Below are 17,998 nucleotides of genomic sequence, written 5' to 3' on the forward strand. Positions count from 1 at the left end.
TCATTTGCTGTGATTTTGCTTGAAGACAGAGGATAGACTAGAAGACCATTAATAATACCTTATGTGAGCCTAAGTTCTTGAATTAATTTTCCCAGCTACATGATGGAGATTAAAATATTTTCTGGAATGAGAGGGCGATGAAGAGATAAGTGAGTTCAGTCTCACATAGCTCAGTGCCGTGTGAATATGAGATTATGACAGTCTGTGCTTTGAAAGCTCATTCACCGATTAAGCCACTTTTCCTTCTTGACACAGGGAGGGTGACGGATGTTGTTAAAACTCCGTTCTGTCTTCATTCTCAGGCAGTCGATTCATTGAAAGCAATGAGGCAAGATTGCGTTTTAATATCTCTCAGTTCTTCTGGGAATGAAGTGACAATTGTGGTTTTTACTGAGTTCCAAGCTCAGCTATAAAAATCTATGGAGCATGTCATAAATTGCAGCAAGATGGAAAGTTCCCGGAATGAAGGAATGCTTATGTGATTCTTTCAAATCTACATTTCTGAAATGGTGTATATATAGCATTTTGTGTTTTCGTTGTGTATAAGAATGATAACTTTTTATTGCTTTGAAAATATTACATAAAGTTACCTGTAACATCTGCCAGTGCTTTTCTAATTTTATTTACATATTTATTTGCTGCATCTGGAATTTATTTAAGTAAAAGAAATGAGTGAGAAATGAGAAATTCAATATTTAAAAATATTTAAAAAAATAACAGTGAACATACAAACATGCTAGAATATAATTCTGTAAGAAGGAATTAAGTAGATCTTTATTGGATCAAGATATATTGTGAAGTAGTTTTTAAAAAATATATATTTTATTGATTTTTTACAGAGAGGAAGGGAGAGGGATAGATTGTTAGAAACATCAATGAGAGAGAAACATCGACCAGCTGCCTCCTGCACACCCCCCAATGGGGATGTGCCCGCAATAAAGGTATATGCCCTTGACCGGAATCAAACCCAGGACCCTTCAGTCCGCAGGCCGATGCTTTAGCCACTGAGCCAAACCTGTCTGGGCTGTAAAGTAGTTTTGATATGTTCTGTAAAGCATGGTTCTAAAAAGATTATTTTCTAATAGTCACTTTCTCCAGTAACATTTATTGGATTCCCTTGTGACTGATTTGGCTTAGAGCAACATAATTTTAAGATTTATTACTATTCTCTCAACTTATTTTTCTCTCTGTTGACATTATATTAAAGTATTTTATTAAAGTGCTTAGTATATAAAGAATAATCTATAAAAGTCTATTTTCTCAGAATTTGTATACATATAAAACTTAAAAGTGAAAATTTAAAATAACATGCTTTAGAATATAAATTTGTCTCATTTTGCATTAATAATTAACCTTTTATGATTTCTGGTAAGATTTAAGGTTAATGTTTAATATGTAATCAGAATGTTTATTGTGATCTCACTTTAATTTGTTTTAATAGCATCTTATTGCCAAAGGCTCTATGTATGAGGAGCTTGTGGCTAGAATGGAAGACACTTTACAAATGGATGTACAAAATATTTCAAGCCAGGAGTCCCTCGAACATGTTCTCACAGCTGGGCTTCAGGCAAAGATTCAAGAAGCTAAAGAGAAAGTCCAGGTCTCTCTTTAATGTTCCTTATTCATGAATTTAGTCTTTAAAACCAAGTGGTCAATGGGAGGATGGGGAAGTTGGGGGTGGGGATTGCCCTGTAGTTTGGAAATGTTTTATAAAATACAACTTTTGCATTATATATATAAATACACACACACACACACACACACACACACACACATACATATATATATATGTGTATATATATATTTTTTTTTTTGGGGGGGGGGTTAATCCTCACCCAAGTATATTTTCCATTGATTTTTAGAGAGAGTGGAAGTGAGGGGAAGAGACAGACAGAGAAACATCGATGTGAAAGAGACACATTGATTGGCTGCCTCCTAAACATGCCCTGACCAGGGCCAGGATCGAGCCTGCACCCAAGATATGTGCCCTTGACCAAGAATCGAACCTGGGACCCTTCAGTCCTCAGGCCGACACTCTATCCACTGAACCAAACTTTATAATTTAGAGCATATTGGAAAATATTACATAATAAATTACATACTCTTATGTCTAGCAGGAAAATAGGAGTGGCAACACAAAGACATGACTTATTAATTTGTTAATTTGCTAAGAAGCCAGGCTAAGTGTTGAGAATTTTTTGTCTTCACAGATCAACATGGTAAAATTAGGTGCAATGTTGAAGAACTCAACTGATGTCTCACCAGACCTGAGTGCCAGGGTGAAGGTGGAGGAATCCCTGCAGGAGCTGGAATCATACATTACAAGGGCCGAGCAGTTACTTGGCCAAAGAGAGAGCCGGAGTGGACTGATTTCAAAATACAAGGTGGGACCCTTTCAACTACCAAATGTAGGGTATTTATTTTGAACCAACTATCTAATTTGAAATCAAGATGTTTCCATCACTGTGATTGTACACAAAGTTATTATACCTTTAAAATTTTTTCAAGTTTTATATACATCATTCCCCAGAGACTCTAAAAAATTAAAATGAAGAATTTTAAAAATTCAGTATACTATTATAGACCTGCCAAATGTGTAATTACTTTATTTATTTACTTAAAGTATGTTTTTATTGCCTTAGCCAGTTTGACTTAGTGGATAGAGTGTCGGCCTGGGGACTGAAGGGTCCCGGGTTCGATTCTGGGCAAGGGCACATGCCCAGGTTGTGGGCTCAATCCACTGTGGGGGGCATGCAGGCAGCAGCGGATCCATGATTCTGTCTTTTCATTGATGTTTCGATCTTTCTCTCCCTCCCCTTCCTCTCTGAAATCAATAAAAATATATTTTTATAAAGAGAGAGAAAGAGAGAAAGGAAGAGGGACGGAGAGAGAGAGAGAAAAAGATCAGTTGGCTGCCTCTTGCCTGTCCCCTACTGGGGATCCAGTCTGCAATCTGGGCATGTGCATGACTGGGAATCTAACTGGTGACTTCCTGGCGTGTGGGAGGGCACTCCAACCAACTGAGCCACACCGGCCAGGCTGTAATTACATTTAAATAAGAAATATTTTGCAGGTTTTTTTCAAAAGAATTCAAGAGATGCAAATGGGCTATCAAACCTCAAGTTACAAAGAGATGTCTCCCTTAAATCTTTAAATAATCTTCATAGAGTCCTTTTCTTAGCACTACCTAGGAAAGATCTATCAAAATTAGCTTTGAGGACTTGGCAGGGTGATGAGGCTTTCATGTTCTTGCTTGCATCTTTTTTTTTTAATAGGAAGCGCTATTAATTTTTAATACTAAAAGTCTGGCCAAGTATTTGAAAGCTGTTGAAGAACTGAAAAATAATGTCACTGGGGATGTAAAGCTGTCTTTGGAAGAAAAGAGTAGAGATGTCTGTGCCAAGTGGGAGGTAAGAACATGCATCTGTATCTAGGGCTTATACTAATGCATCTGACCATTGATCTGTCTGTCACCAGAGTCATTCTTCATATATGTATATGTTTGTGTGTGTGTGTGTGTGTGTGTGTGTGTGTGTGGATAGATAGATAGATAGATAGATAGATAGATAGATAGATATAGATTTCAGAGAGGAAGGGAGAGGAAGAAAGAGAGAAACATCAGTGAGAGAGAATCACTGATCAGTTGCCTCCTGCACTGGGGATCGAGCCTGCAACCCAGGCATGTGCCCTGACTCAGAACTGAACCATGACCTGGTTCATAGGTCGACGCTCAACCCCTGAGCTCTGCCGGCCAGGCTCAGAGTCATTCTTTTTTTTTCTTCCTTTTTAAAAAAAAAATATGTTTTATTGATTTTTTTTACAGAAAGGAAGGGAGAGGGTTAGAGAGTTAGAAACATCGATGAGAGAGCAACATCGATCAGCTGCCAAAGTACATGCCCTTGACCAGAATTGAATCTGGGATCCTTGAGTCCACAGGTTACGCTCTATCCACTGAGCCAAACCGGTTAGGGCCAGAGTCATTCTTGATGATCCCCCCTGTTTGCCCAAAGTCACAGAGGGCTGATCCCTGCAGCTGTGGTCTTGGGTCCTGTAGTAGCTGGCTTCTCTCTGTGTTCAGCCAATGACAGCACTGAGATTAGAAGGAGATTGGAGGGGGAAGTAGCAGAGACCCAAGGCCTTCATGTCCTCTCTTTCTTGCCAGTGTCTCTGGTAGCTGTGTCTCCCCCTGGCCGTAGGTTCCATGGTGCCAGCCTCTGCTTGGTGACCTTCTGCCTGGACCCCACTGAGGCCTCCAGCCGGGTGGCAGGGGCAGCTCTCTGCTGATGCTAATCTCTGGATGGCTTTCCTGTCCCCTCTTTGGCTTTCATCTCTTGTGTAATCAATCCCCAGCATGTCATTCCCTCCGAGTTAAATATTTAGTGTTTCCTGGTTGGATCCTGACTGAGACAACATATTGACACACATACCCAGAGTTTCAGTGAAACAGGTATTGGCTTTGGTGGCAGACAGACCTGGATCCAGCAGCTATGACCCCGGGGAAGTTGCTCAACTTCTAGGAGCTTTACTATAAAATGGGAATAACCCCACCCACTTGGCATGATTGTTGTGAGGATTTATGGAAAGTACCTACCAGAGTTTGTGTTCAATAAATGATATTTAGTATTGAATATGGTTTTTGTATATGTGTGCATGTATGTATGAATGTATGGAGAGAGGGAGAGAATAAAGTAATATAATTGAATGTCTACTGTTAAAGGTCCTCTTAAAACATGTTAAAGTAAACTTTACTTTAGAACAATTTTATAATTACAGAATTATTACAAAGACTAGAGGCCCGGTGCATGAAAATCGTGCACTTGGGAGGGGGTCCCTCAGCCCGGCCTGCGCCCTCTCACAGTCCAGGAAACCTCCGGGGAGTCTGACCTAAGCCAGCAGTTGGACATCCTGAGTGCTGTTGCAGAGGCGGGAGCACTTGCCAGCCGTGAGCCCGGCTTCTGGTTGAGCGGCGCTCCCCCTGTGGGAGTGCACTGACCACCAGGGGGCAGCTCCTGCATTGAGCATCTGCCTCTGGTGGTCAGTGCACATCATAGCAACTGGTCATTCCACCATTTGGTCTATTTGCATATTAGCCTTTTATTATATAGGAGGATAGTACAATGAGTTTCAGTATACCCCAGGCACATTTTTTGCTGTTATACACATCTTGGATTAATATAGTACCTTTGTCACAATTAATGGACTAATATGATACCTTATTAATAACTAAGTTTGCATTTTAATTTTATTTCCACAGTTTTTCCCTAATATGCTTTTTGGTCTGTTCCAGAATCGCATTTAGGATGCACGTGATAGCATCCTGTTGTTTCTGCATATGCTCTGATGTGTGTTTCATGAATATTTTCTCCCAGTCTGCAGCTTGCCTTTTTAATTCTCTTACCAGCGTCTTTCCCAAATAAAACACATTTTCAGTTCATAGAAAGGAAAAAAAAATATATGTTTATGGGTCCTCCTCAAAGACATAAGGATGAATGAGACTTTCATAAGCTCTTTTTCTGTCCTTTGTTAATAAAAGTATTTTTTGTTATGTTTTTTATAAAAAACCTTTTGAATAGATTTGGTTCCCATGGTTAATATGTGTCTTTGTTTTCAGTCTCTTCATCATGAAATGTCTTTGTATATTCAACAACTAAAAATAGACCTTGAAAAAGGAAAAATTAGTGACACTGTTTCAAGGCTTGAAAAGCAAATAAATAAAGAAAAGAAACTAATTCGCCGAGGAAGGACCAAGGGTCTCATTAAGGAACATGAGGTAACCACCTGCTTTCCATGTGCATTTTGTCCTCATTTCGAGGTTTTTCTTACAGGGCTGTGTATGTCCTTGGCCTCGGGTTAAATCGCCTCTCAGAATGACTTCATCTGTCTCGCTCCCTGGGGATCATCCCTTACGCAGTTCAAGCTCTGACTAGAGCCTGTGATTCTTGCTTTTTAGAAGTGAGAACAATTTAGCATTCAGTGAATCGTTCATGACTTCCCTTGTATGTTTCAGTGGCCCCTGTCCTTGAGAGTCTGGTTACAAACTGCTGCTGATGTACCCACGGTTGCTTTTGTGGGGACTCGGTGTCCTCGAAGTCCAGCTTTAGTGCAAGATCTGAAATCAGGATGTAAACCAACTGGGGCAAATCCAAGGGTCTCCTTTTGGTCCCCAGCCTATTTAATTGCGTCCATGTATTTGACAGTATGGCTCCTCTTTTCACTTTTTTAAAACTTTTTTCCTGCTGTGGCTCTCTCAACGGCAATCCCTCTTGACTTTTCTGCTTGTTTTTTTTTTTTTTTTGAGGGAGGGCTTCTTTTTAGTGTCCTTCACACATTTCCCTTTTTTTATTGTGCTGTCTTAATGTTTTAGCTTGGAGAGTCTCTGCTTTTGGCTAACTTCATGATTGTTCCAGCCCAGAGGTGGGGAGTGTCGGGCTCTTAGGCAGTATAAGGCCCTCGAAAGCATTTGGTCTGGCCCTGCCAAGGCATTAGGGTGAGTTAGTTAAATGCCTGACCAAATATAGCAGGCCAATTTTTTTTTTAATATATTTTATTGATTTTTTACAGAGAGGAAGGGAGAGAAATAGAGAGTTAGAAACATCGATGAGAGAGAAACATCGATCAGCTGCCTCCTGCACATCTCCCACTGGGGATGTGCCCGCAACCCAGGTACATGCCCTTGACCGGAATCGAACCTGGGACCTTTCAGTCCACAGGCCGACGCTCTATCCACTGAGCCAAACCGGTTTCGGCAGCAGACCAGTTTTTAAGTTGATAATTTTATGTGGCCTGTGAATGATGCTATAAATATCCAAATGGCCGTCGGCAGAAAAAAGGTTCCCCACCCCTGCTCTGGGCAGTTTCATGCACTTGGGGGTTTTAGCTGCCCCCCTACAGTGGTGGCGCCTGAATCGTTTTCTCCCACTGAGTCCTTTCCCCTGAGCTCCAGGTTCTGTTTCTAACCGAGAATCACCAGTGATCGTCAGAGACCTCGCCTTCAGCATGTCCCACACGAACCAGTGATAGCGCCTCTGAGACGTTTCTTGCTCTGATGCCCTGGTTTGGGAGGGCTTTGCTGCCTCAGAATCTCCTCCCTCTCCTTCCCCTTCCTGCCCACGCAGCCTTGGTGGAGTCAGCTGCCAGGCCCCATCGGTTACTCTGTGAAACATCTGCTTTTCCATCCTTCCCATCGGCGTTGCCTGGCTTATTTCCTCGGCATGATGAGGGGTTGCATCATCTTCCGTACCCATCACCACGTGAACCCTGGGAACCACAGGTCTTATGTCACCGGCTCACCATTACTCCCAGGACATCGCCAGACCCCTTAGGAGGCCGTTCAAGTCCTTCCCCGTCTGGCCCCAGGACATGCCTCAGCCTCTCTTTTTCTGTGCTGTGCCCTCCACACACTAGACTGCTGTCCTTTCAGAACATCTGGAGCCTCTCTCCCTTGGCTGCTGCTCCTGCTGGGAACGCCCCCTCTCCCCCTTTACCTGCCGATCTCCTTGTTCTTTCTGCATGAAGCTTGGGTGGTTCTCTCGTGTGACTCCTAAGGCAGGTAGTGGGTCTGTCCTCTCACTTGGCACACTATATGCTCATTATTTGTGTGACCACTGCAGGGGAGGAAAACGTTTCGCTTGGCCCCCTTGGGGTCCCTGGCTGGGTCTGAAAATGAAACTGACAAAGATTCACAAGAGAAAGGGGCACACATTTTGTTGAATTTTTACATGCACGTGGGAGCCTTGACAAGAGGTTGAAGACCTGTAGAAGTGAGCAGAGCAGGAAGTCTTGATACCTTTAAGATAACAAAACAATACATTTGTGAAGAATTGACAAGGCAAAAGCGTTTGGGCTGGGGTGGTAAACGGTGAAGAGGTAACACAAGACCTCCTGGGAGGGAGGATAAAGGTTCATTTGACGAGGTTTGTTTGCAGATTCCTCTAGTGCCGGTCCGGGCTGAGACGTGTTTATCTCCAGTAAAAGGAGACTATCTCCCATCTTTAGTCAGAAAATGGGGAGCTTTTTCTGTGTTTACTGCTTCTTTTTTGTTTTTAAATATATTTTTATTGATGGGGAAGAGAGGGGGAGACAGAGAGAAAGACTAATTGGTTGCCTCTCGTATGCACCCAGCAGGGGATCAAACCCGCATTCTGGGCAGGTGCCCTGACCGGGAATCGAACCAGTGACCTTTCTCAGTGCACGGGACAGTGCTCAACCAACGGAGCCACACCAGCCAGGGTTGCTTACTGCTGCTTAATCTTCATGTCACAGGGGCATATTTTGGGGTGACGTGTTATAGTTTCCGCATTACTGGACTGCAGCAAATCCCCATAGGGCCGACTGCCTCATCTTTGTTTCCCCGTGCCCATCGCCACACCAGGCACATGGTGGACAGGCTTACAAAAGATTGCGTTGTTAAAGTCACACACATCTGTTAGTGTCTAATCCTCACGGACTAATTATGTAAACTCATTTGGAACACATTTCCTGCTTCATTCCCTCAATTAGGCCTGCTTTTCTGAGGAAGGCAGCCTGCGCCAGCTTGATCACCACATGGAGGTCCTGCGGGAGCTGTGTGAAGAGCTGACGTCCCAGAAGAGTCAGCAAGAAGTGAGGAAGGTGCTCCAAGATTATGAGCAAAAGATAGAAAGACTTCGGAAATGTGCTTCCGAGATTCACGCGACACTGCAGCTCCCTGTGGGAGGCACGTCGAAAAACAAGTTAGTGCTTCATAAGAATAGCGACTTGTGAAGGGGGAAAAATGAGAGAAAGTCTCTTGCAAAATGAGCTAGCACTGAATATTATTATGCGTTCTCTTTTCAGGCTTCATGATTCTCCCTCTATTTCAATATGCCATTTTGATTCCTTCCCAGGGGTACCGTGAACACATCTGAGAATGGAGGAAGGGATGCCCACAGTGAGGCGCCATCTGCAAACTCAGATAATCAGCCATCAACTGAAAAGGTGTTAAATGTGGATAATGTATTTTGCAAGTAAACTCAGTCAAGAAGGCCAAGTGTATAATACGCCACTTCTCATTAATTAAGTGATGCTTTTAATGACCTGAGAGTCCCCTTCAGCTGAGAAGTCCCACTTAAGTCATGCAAGGAAGATTGCTTTTCAGAGAATTAGAACGAACTTAAATTTCCGCTGAGGGTACAAACAGTTTTTTAAAGAGACCATTTTGATCATTAATGAGTGTGCACATTACCACTGAGGGTGTAAGAGGCCGAGTTTAACCTGTGCAGAGGCCTCGGCGTCATTGAGATGAGCTAGTTCATTTCTCATCGGTTTTTTTCCCATTACAATGTCGTTTACTTTCCTTGGGAACGGAATTTTCACTTAGAATCCTCCGTAATGGGCATGCACTGTATCTCACAGCCCCGTGGCCAGTGAGAGGTGGAGCAGGAGCAGTGTGTTAGTTTTCAGAGGTCAGCTCCTGCATGCGAGGCTTCTGTCTGCCGTTGACCATCCCTATGTGGTCACAGTCAGCAAGAGCACTTAGGGACCAGGAGAGCTCCTTTATTGCGCTGACGTACTGCATAGAAGGTGAGACTTGGTGCAATAAATCTCTTCTATCCCATGGGAAGGCCTTTCTCTGAGCTGAGTAACCTCAAATAAATTGTAGTGTCTTCTGGTATGCTGTATAAGGAGTCAGTAATATGCCTTTGTATAAAAAAGTATTTATCTGTTGTAGACAAGTATATTGAAGATATTATGTTGACTATTTTGCATATTTATTTAGGCAGTGGGATCGATTAAGAATTTGAGCCTGGCATCAGAGTTGAAGCCTGAACAGGAAGAAAAGGATCACAATACATCTATAAATAGTTTACAAGACAGGTAAACTCTTTTAAACAACTGGAAAGTCCACCAAAAATATTTCACCAATGCAAACATATTATCCTATCTAATAATAGACAAACATGGTAATTGACCGTACCTTCGCTATGCCTCCCATTGGCTAATCAGCACGATACGCAAATTAACCGCCAACAAAGATGGCAGCTAATTTGCATACCGAAGGCAGGGTGGGACAGCGCGAGCCGCCAGCGCGCCGCCATCCAGGGCAGGCAAGGCAGCCCCACCCCAGGAGCCAGCCCCGCCTTACTGCCCGGGACCCGATCGTGTCCCCGGCAGCAAGGCAGGAGGGACTCAGAAGCCCCAGAAGCCAAGACAGATTATGAGGGTGAATCAAAAACAAAACCCACTTTAAATATAAAGACACATGTAGATTAAAAGTAAATGAATTAAGCTGCAGCCTGTTTTGCTCAGTGGATAGAGCATTAGCCCGTGGACTGAAGGGTCCCAGGTTCGATTCCAGTCAAGGGCATGTACCTCAGTTGCTGGCTTGATCCCCAGTCCCTATCAAAGCATGTGCAGGAGGCAACCAATCAATGTATCTCTCCCTTTCCCTTCACTCTCTCTAAAATTCAATGGAAAAATATCCTTGGGTGAAGATTAACAAAAACAAAGTGTATGGATTAAGTAACATTAAAGAGATTATAAGAAAAATATATTCCAAATTTTGTTAGTTGTATAATGGTTATGTTTAAATTATTAATACCTAAGAAATTGGGTGAAGGGTACATATAATATGCTGTAGTATTTTATAGTTTTTTTTACATGTATGAGATTATTTCAAATTAAAATATTAAAAAATTAAAATTAATAAAATATTAATTGAAATGTATCTGCATTACATGAAAAATCTCCTAATTGCTTCTAGCATAATTTATTAAATTGTGCTAAAATTTACAAGGGTTCAATTAAAAAATATCTTAATTCTAAATGATATAATAGAAAATATGTAATAGTGCAGTTATAAGCACTTATCTGAAAATAAAAATTTAAAGAAGTGAATTTAAAGAAGGGATTAGCCAAAGAAAATATATGCACAACCCATGGACACAGACAACAGTATGGTGATGGCCAGAGAGAAGTGGGGGGCAAGAGCTGGGTAGAGGGGGCAAAGGGGGGAAATAGGGACATCCTATATAATAATAATAAAAGGCTAATATGCACATTGACTGAACGGCAGAATGACCGGTTGCTATGATGCTCACTGGCCACCAGGGGACAGATGCTCAATGCAGGCACTGCCCCCTGGTGGTCAGTGCACTTCCATATGGGGAGTGCCACTCGGCTCATGGCTGGCCAGCGCAGTGGTGGTGGTAGGAGCCTCTCCCACCTCCGTGGCAGCACTAAGAATGTCCAACTAATGGTTTAGACCCGATCCCTTGGGGGCCTAAGCCTTTAGTCAGACATCCCCCGAGGGCTCCCTGGCTGCCAGAAAGATGTCTGACTGCAAGCTTAGGCCTGATCCCCCGGGGAATGGGCCTAAGTCGACAGGTGGACATCCCCCAAGGGGTTCTGGACTGTGAATGGGTTCAGGCCGGGCTGAGGTTGCCCCCCCCACCCCCCACCCACCCACCGAGTGCACGGATTTTTGTGTACCGGGCCTCTAGTACTTTAATAAGTTCTTATTATGCTTGGGTCAGAATTTTTGCATGTGGTCCAGTAACTTCAACAGAAATTCCTGGGATTTTTCTCATGCATAATTGACAGTAATTAAAACACTTTTTTTGTCTTATTTTTTAAATTAAGTAATGTCACGTTTAATTTTTCCCAGGTATGATACACACACAGAAACTCTTGAACTACACCTGCAAAACAACGAAGTTAGGATTACTTCTGACTTCCCTAGCGATGGGGAAAGGAGTAGTGCCTGTCTGCAGGATAAACTGGAAGATCTACAGGTAATTATTGAAACTATTATGAGTTTACCTTTTATTAGAGAATAACACCACCATGAATATAGATGTCACCATTTTGGTTGAGGTCCCATATGCCAGATGTTTTCAAGAACTTGGTTGGATTGCATGTCTAATGCCACCCGATTCCAGACAGTGATTTGCATCTAAGTATCAAACCCAGGAGAGACTTTGGCTCAGGGTCCTAATTTATTGCGCATGCTCTAATTTGATACTGTCGATATGGTGGCTTGCAAAATTTTTTATTGCGCTTGGGATGGGAATGAGGGCTTCAGATGAATTGGTCAAAACGATGTGGTCGGAGGCAATTTTAACCAACACTGCTTCCTTCTAGGTTGCTCTGAAATCAACAATTCACGAAAAACCAGTGACTCTAAATACTTTTAAGTTGTTCATCGTCTTAACCAAGCTGTCACAATGTCTGCCTGATGTTGGACAGTAAGGAAGGGGCAGGCAGTGGAGGGAGTTTTCACTTTAAGTGCTGGGTGGTCTTCCTGGAGAGCATCAGAGGAAGTAGTGCCTTTGATCCAAGAGCTACAGAAACAGCTAGTGGTAGGAACATCAATCGTAAGCCCTACCAGGAAATACCTTCCTTATTTTGAAGATGATCTGTGCATGGCAGTGCAACCCTTGTCAGCTTGGAAGTGCCTTAGAGTGAACCCTCACAGAAAACCCATCAGGTGGCGAAAGGGCCATGTGTGGTTCCCTTTAACACCCTCCCATGTTTTCTCGTTTCTTCCTTCCGACTGGCTCCTCTCTATTTTCCATCTGAATAAGCAAAATCCATATGGTAAAATCTCAGTTGTTCAAATGATGGATTTAGCACGTTGTCAACGCAATTAAGAAATTGTCTTGAGACTTACTCCAGGGACTGAATAATGAGTTGGTAGAAAAGCTATACTAATACTTGGGGAAAGTGAGAAGCAAATTATACTGGAGAGTAAGCAGGAAAATTTTGTAATAACGCCTTATTTTTATTTTTTTTTTAAAGAATCAATGTAAGGCACTGAAAGGGTATAGAAGTTTTAGGTGTTTAGTTATAAATAAAAATAATTTTTTTATTCACTTCTTGTTCGCTATAAATAGTTTTGGTTCACTCAAATTTTCTTTTAGTTTATGGAGAAACACATTTATTCTCTAGAGGAAGTAGAGAGTTTGTTCTTATGACTGTGTGTGTCTTTCTGAATTGTATTCTGTGTACCCAGCTTAGGGGAAGGGGTTTGGATTTGGACGAAAGCGATATCATTGACTCCCTTGACTTCATTAAAAGGGCCCTCTGATAGCATAGTTAATATCATTGTTCTCTGACAGATCCTTAAGTTGTAGATGGCTGGGAAAAAATATTTTTTTAACCTTCACCCGAGGATATTTTTTCCATTGATTTTTAGAAAGAGTGGAAGGGAGGGAGGAGGGAGAGAGAGAAATCCACATGACAGAGACACATCTATTGGTTGCCTCTGGCACTCATTCTGACGGGCTGGGGATTGAACCTGGGACCAAGATACATGCCCTTGACCAGGAATCAAACCCTTAACCCTTCCGTCCGTGAGTCGATGCTCTAACCACTGAGAAAACTGGCCAGGGCAGAAAATATTGTTTTAATGTATTTTTATGGGAAACTTTGTGCCCGCAGTTTGTGGCTGTCTCATTTTATAAGAACAGAATAATTGTGCCTGTTAACCCATAAGCTGATAAATCAATTTATGTGTTTCATCCAGGCCTTAAAGAATGAAACTGATGCTTGCTGGAAAGAGTTTGAAATCACGTCATTGCAGTTAGAAGAGCTAGAGAGTGACATAAAGAAGCCTGTTATAATTAAAGCAAGGGGCGAATTACAGGAGAAAGAAAGAGAGTTCCAGATGACTCTTAATACCAGGTATAATTCTGAGGTCTATTACTAATGAACTGACTAAATTCTTTTTTTTTTTTTTTTTTTTTTTTATATTCCATTGATTTTCCACAGAGAGGAAGGGAGAGAGACAGAGAGCCAGAAACATCGATGAGAGAGAAACATCGATCAGCCGCCTCCTGCACATCTCCCACTGGGGACGTGCCCGCAACCCAGGCACATGCCCCTGACCGGAATCGAACCCAGGACCCTTCAGTCCACAGGCCGACGCTCTATCCACTGAGCCAAACCGGCCTCGGCTGACTAAATTCTTAAATGCCATTTTAAGCTAGGCTAGTACTGTACTAGTATGTTATTTTCCTAGCTGCACAACACCCTACGAGAGGCTGCCATTATGATTGCCATTTTCCTGATGAGCAAACTGATAGGGAGGTTAAATAACCTAACCAAGCCACACGACTGGCCAGAGACTTAAGTGGAATTTAAAGTCTGTTGAGTCCTAAAGATCACGCTCCTCCCACTCTCCCCGCTTGGGCATGAATCTGCCCATGTTGCATAACTTCTCTGGGCCTTGATTTCCTTATTTCTAAAATGAGACTGCTGTAATTAGCCCTCCACATGGGATGTGTCTCCCCAGTACATACCCCTGTTTTATCTTGGAGGAAACTGAGGTGAAGAATCTATGTTAACCACCCAAGGTCACGCATTCCAATTTATTATTAGTAGAGCCTGTTCTTGGAGCTCTCGTATATTTCCATGAATAAAATAATTAGTATTCATAATGAGGTTTTTTGTCATCAAGGCAGTGTTAAATTACATTCAGTAATTTGTATTGTACGGTTTTTCATTTAACGTGGTATCAATTAAGCTAATAAGAATATTTGTATAGGAAACAACTGATTCTTTGACATTTTTGGATCGCTGGGTTTGTGTTTTAATGTGATGATCTGTACATATCATGGTATGTATTTTTATTGGACAGTTATTTTCTGTCCTTGGTTAAGTCATGGCATTATGTGTTTTATAGGGTATCTTTCATCTCTGGTTCCCCCTCACATCTGGTTTCTTTTGCACCTAGAATGGAGTCTCTGGAGACTGCGCTGCAGCTTGTGATACCTGTGGAGAAGGCATCGCTCCTTCTCTGTGGCTCAGACCTGCTCCGTCTGCATGACGTGGCCATTGAAGAATTTCACTTCACCAATGCTGATGGCATTTATCAAAACCTGAAGGTACATACCAGTTCTCACAGTATAGTCACAGAATAATCAGTTCCTTGGAGATTTACTTGTACATGTTTATGCATTTTTGATTATGCATCAACAATATGTATTTAGAATATAAGCAATGACAGAAAAATCTTTGATAAGTTATACTTGTTATTTATTTCTCAACTCTTTAATTCCTTTCAAATTTGGAAGTAGTTACTATGGAGTAACAAGGTATTTTCTTTGAATTCAAAATGAAGGATTCCTTATGAATGCCTTCTCCAATGACTGAAATCTCAAGTATCATGCTAGACTCATATGCATATATCAGCATATTCCACAGTTTACTTATTCCAAATCTCATCATCAATACAAAATAGTGAGGTTTTTATTTCAGATTATAAACAGATGTCTCAACAGTTCAATCTGTGATTATTTTCACTGAAGCAATAGGTTTATGTACTTGTTTTCTTTTGTGGATGGAAACATCTGGAAGAGTACCAGATGATAAAGCCGCTGGGCCATCTGGTCATCTGTAATTAAAATGTTGAAACTGTCAGCCCTGGTTAAACTGAGAAGCAGTTTTCTAGATTAAACCTAGTGACATAATTAGAGGTTAGTTTCTGCCCTGCAGCCATTCTTTTTTCTACCTCAGCCTTTTCAGCTCTTCTTACCTTAATTTTAGGATATCCAAGATTCCATAACAAAACAGATAGACATTTGTAACAATTTGGAGCCGTTGGGCAACTTTGCATTAAAGGAATTACACCCACTTGATTTACGTGCAACGCAGACCATTATCCTGAAACACAGATCACAGCTTGAGGAAATGAACCACAGGGTCCAGAGGAGTAGAGATGCCCTCAGGGCTCTGGAAGACTTTTTGGCTTCCCTGAAAACAGCTGCCCTCCCTGGTGGGCTTGTCACAGACCCTTCAGCCTCAGGTACACAGGTGGCATCAGAAGATACGTTGACAGTGAAAAATAAAGAGGGAGAAATTTATCTGATGAAAGAGAAGGCCAGGCATTTGGATAAACGTTTGAAGATGCTTGATATAAGCTTTAAAGATGCCGGATGGGGTGAAGACATGTCCTGTGAAAAACTTCTCAATGCTCTGGCCAAACCCTTATTTGAGACCTGTGGCTCTGGCGGACAGGAAGAACTCACGGAAGAAGACAAGTTACTAGACGCTTGTATTTTAAAAAATAATGAACTCCTGAAAAATATTCTAGAGGTGCAAAGTCAAATCAGTAAAATTGGTCTTAAGGATCCGACTGTTCCAGCTGTGAAACAACGGTAAGTGTTGTTTCCATCAATTTCCCCCCAAGGTGACACTTTTCTGTGTTTTCAAATATGTATTATACTTCACTAGATATTTCCTGTCTATTTCTTCCTGTCTATTTCTGTCCTATCCCACTCTATGAGCGTTCAGCATTCTTTTCCGTAGATTTTTCAAACTTTCTTCTTGTTGATATTGTGTCTTTACTAAATGCTATGTAATTCTTTTTTTGTAAAGTTTTCATTCTCACGGACAAAGGAGTAGTGAACTAAGATGTGGATAAAGTACACCAGTTGCTGCAGAGTCGCTTTAGGCAGTGTATTTACTATGTTCTCTTGATGGGGGAAGACTGGAACTCTACACATTTGGTCATAAAGAAGTGGGAGCATCAGCTGCCGAGGCACATGCTACACCTTGTCCCTACTTCTCCCTTGATTATTTGGGCTCATGCTTCCTCCCATCAGGATTAGGGTGGGGACTGAGTGGGAGGGCATGGGATTGAGGTAAGCTACGGGTAGTGTCGGTTCTGGGGACTGAGCAGAACTGGGGTAAACTGAGGTTGGCAGCCTTCAATATGAGAGCTGTTTTAATCCTGCCATTCAGACGTGGCCTCTCTGTGCCGATACCAACAGGAAAAGGCACTTTTGTGAAGCTCCCCTCCCCTTAGTAAATCTCTCCCACGTTCTGTCTCCTCGTTCCATCTCTAGTCCTTCAGGCTCAGTGCTCTCTTGAGGTCTTTAGCTGACCAGGCTCTTTCCTCTGAATGTCCCTGTGACCTCAGTCTCAATGAATCTTCCATTCCTGTAGTGCCCCAGGTCCTAATGAGGTGTCAAACAAAATACTTATTTAATTATTGACTCATTGTTAATATATTTTTATTATAGATTCAGAAAGAATATGTACATAAACATTAATTTTTAAATGAAAGTTACACATTTATAAGTAATAATTGCTTTCATTTTATATAGCCCCTGTAGAGCTCATTTATTTATTTTATTTTTTAATCCTCACCCTAAGACATGCCTTTATTGATTTTAGAGAAAGAGGAAGCAAGTCGGTGAGGGAGAAAGAGAGGGAGAGAGAGAGAGAAACATCGATTGGTTGCCTCCTGCATATACCCCGACTGGGGATCAAACCCTCAACCTGGGTGCCGGGGTCCAACCCCAGCAGGTCCAGGGGTTCCCAAAGGCGTAGACGGAGTCAGCGAAGAAGGAAGGACATGGAGACAGCGTTCAGTTGATCAGCAGCCTAGCCAGGATCTCCAGCCAGGATCTCCAGCCAAGTTCTGGTCTGGATCTCCAGAGAGGTTCTGCTTAGGATCTCCTGCCAGGGTCTGTGTCCATGTTCTCTTGCTAGGTTCTCCAGGTTCTCCAGCCAGGTTCTGTAGCCATGTTCCCTCGCTAGGTTCTCCAGCCAGGTTCTGTAGCCATGTTCCCTCGCTAGGTTCTCCAGCCAGGTTCTGCCCAGGTTCTCCAGCCAGGTTCAGTCACCAGGTTCTAGTCAGGTTCTCTTGCCAATTTCTGTAGTCAGGTTCAGCCCAGGATCTTTTGCCATGTTCTCTCCAGCGAAGTTCTTCTGTCTCTAGGCTCAGTGTAGGTTCTGTCTTCTAAGTTCTGTGTGTAGGTTCTGTCTTCTGAGTTCTGTGTTCTAAGTTCTGTCTTGTTACATCTGTATTTATACCAGTTGATTCAATCCTATCAATCTCTATTCCAAAGGTTAGGGCGTTTCTTATCTCCATTCCAGGGAGTAAAGATTATGTAGCTTAAGCATGATTGTTCATAGTTAAAGTGATTAATTACCCGCCTGGCACTTAGTTGAGGGGTTTTACTCCCTCCCTAACTTCAGGGGAAAATCCCTACCTGGGGAAACAACCTTTCTCAGAGAGGAGACCTTGGTTAAA

General features: G+C 42.2%; 1 protein-coding gene across 13 annotated transcripts in view; it reads left to right on the forward strand.

The window, feature by feature from the left end:
* SYNE2 (spectrin repeat containing nuclear envelope protein 2) overlaps positions 1 to 17,998 on the forward strand; it is a 301,595-nt gene that overhangs the window by 106,028 nt on the left and 177,569 nt on the right. For 12 of the 13 annotated variants that reach the window (XR_004967589.1, XM_036309562.1, XM_036309545.1 and 9 more), the window contains 11 exons: positions 1,442 to 1,600; positions 2,211 to 2,384; positions 3,276 to 3,410; positions 5,612 to 5,770; positions 8,500 to 8,711; positions 8,865 to 8,955; positions 9,737 to 9,834; positions 11,624 to 11,750; positions 13,484 to 13,641; positions 14,693 to 14,843; positions 15,505 to 16,115. Coding sequence is in view for 12 of the 13 variants with exons in the window: in XM_036309562.1 (XP_036165455.1) it covers positions 1,442 to 1,600; positions 2,211 to 2,384; positions 3,276 to 3,410; positions 5,612 to 5,770; positions 8,500 to 8,711; positions 8,865 to 8,955; positions 9,737 to 9,834; positions 11,624 to 11,750; positions 13,484 to 13,641; positions 14,693 to 14,843; positions 15,505 to 16,115 (2,075 nt within the window). In the remaining variant the exon portion in view is untranslated. The remainder of the gene's footprint in view (positions 1 to 1,441; positions 1,601 to 2,210; positions 2,385 to 3,275; positions 3,411 to 5,611; positions 5,771 to 8,499; positions 8,712 to 8,864; positions 8,956 to 9,736; positions 9,835 to 11,623; positions 11,751 to 13,483; positions 13,642 to 14,692; positions 14,844 to 15,504; positions 16,116 to 17,998) is intronic. The other variant, XM_036309615.1, reaches the window with a different exon arrangement.

This window comes from Myotis myotis, unplaced genomic scaffold, assembly GCF_014108235.1.
Source record: "Myotis myotis isolate mMyoMyo1 unplaced genomic scaffold, mMyoMyo1.p scaffold_m19_p_1, whole genome shotgun sequence".
Lineage (NCBI taxonomy): Eukaryota > Metazoa > Chordata > Mammalia > Chiroptera > Vespertilionidae > Myotis > Myotis myotis.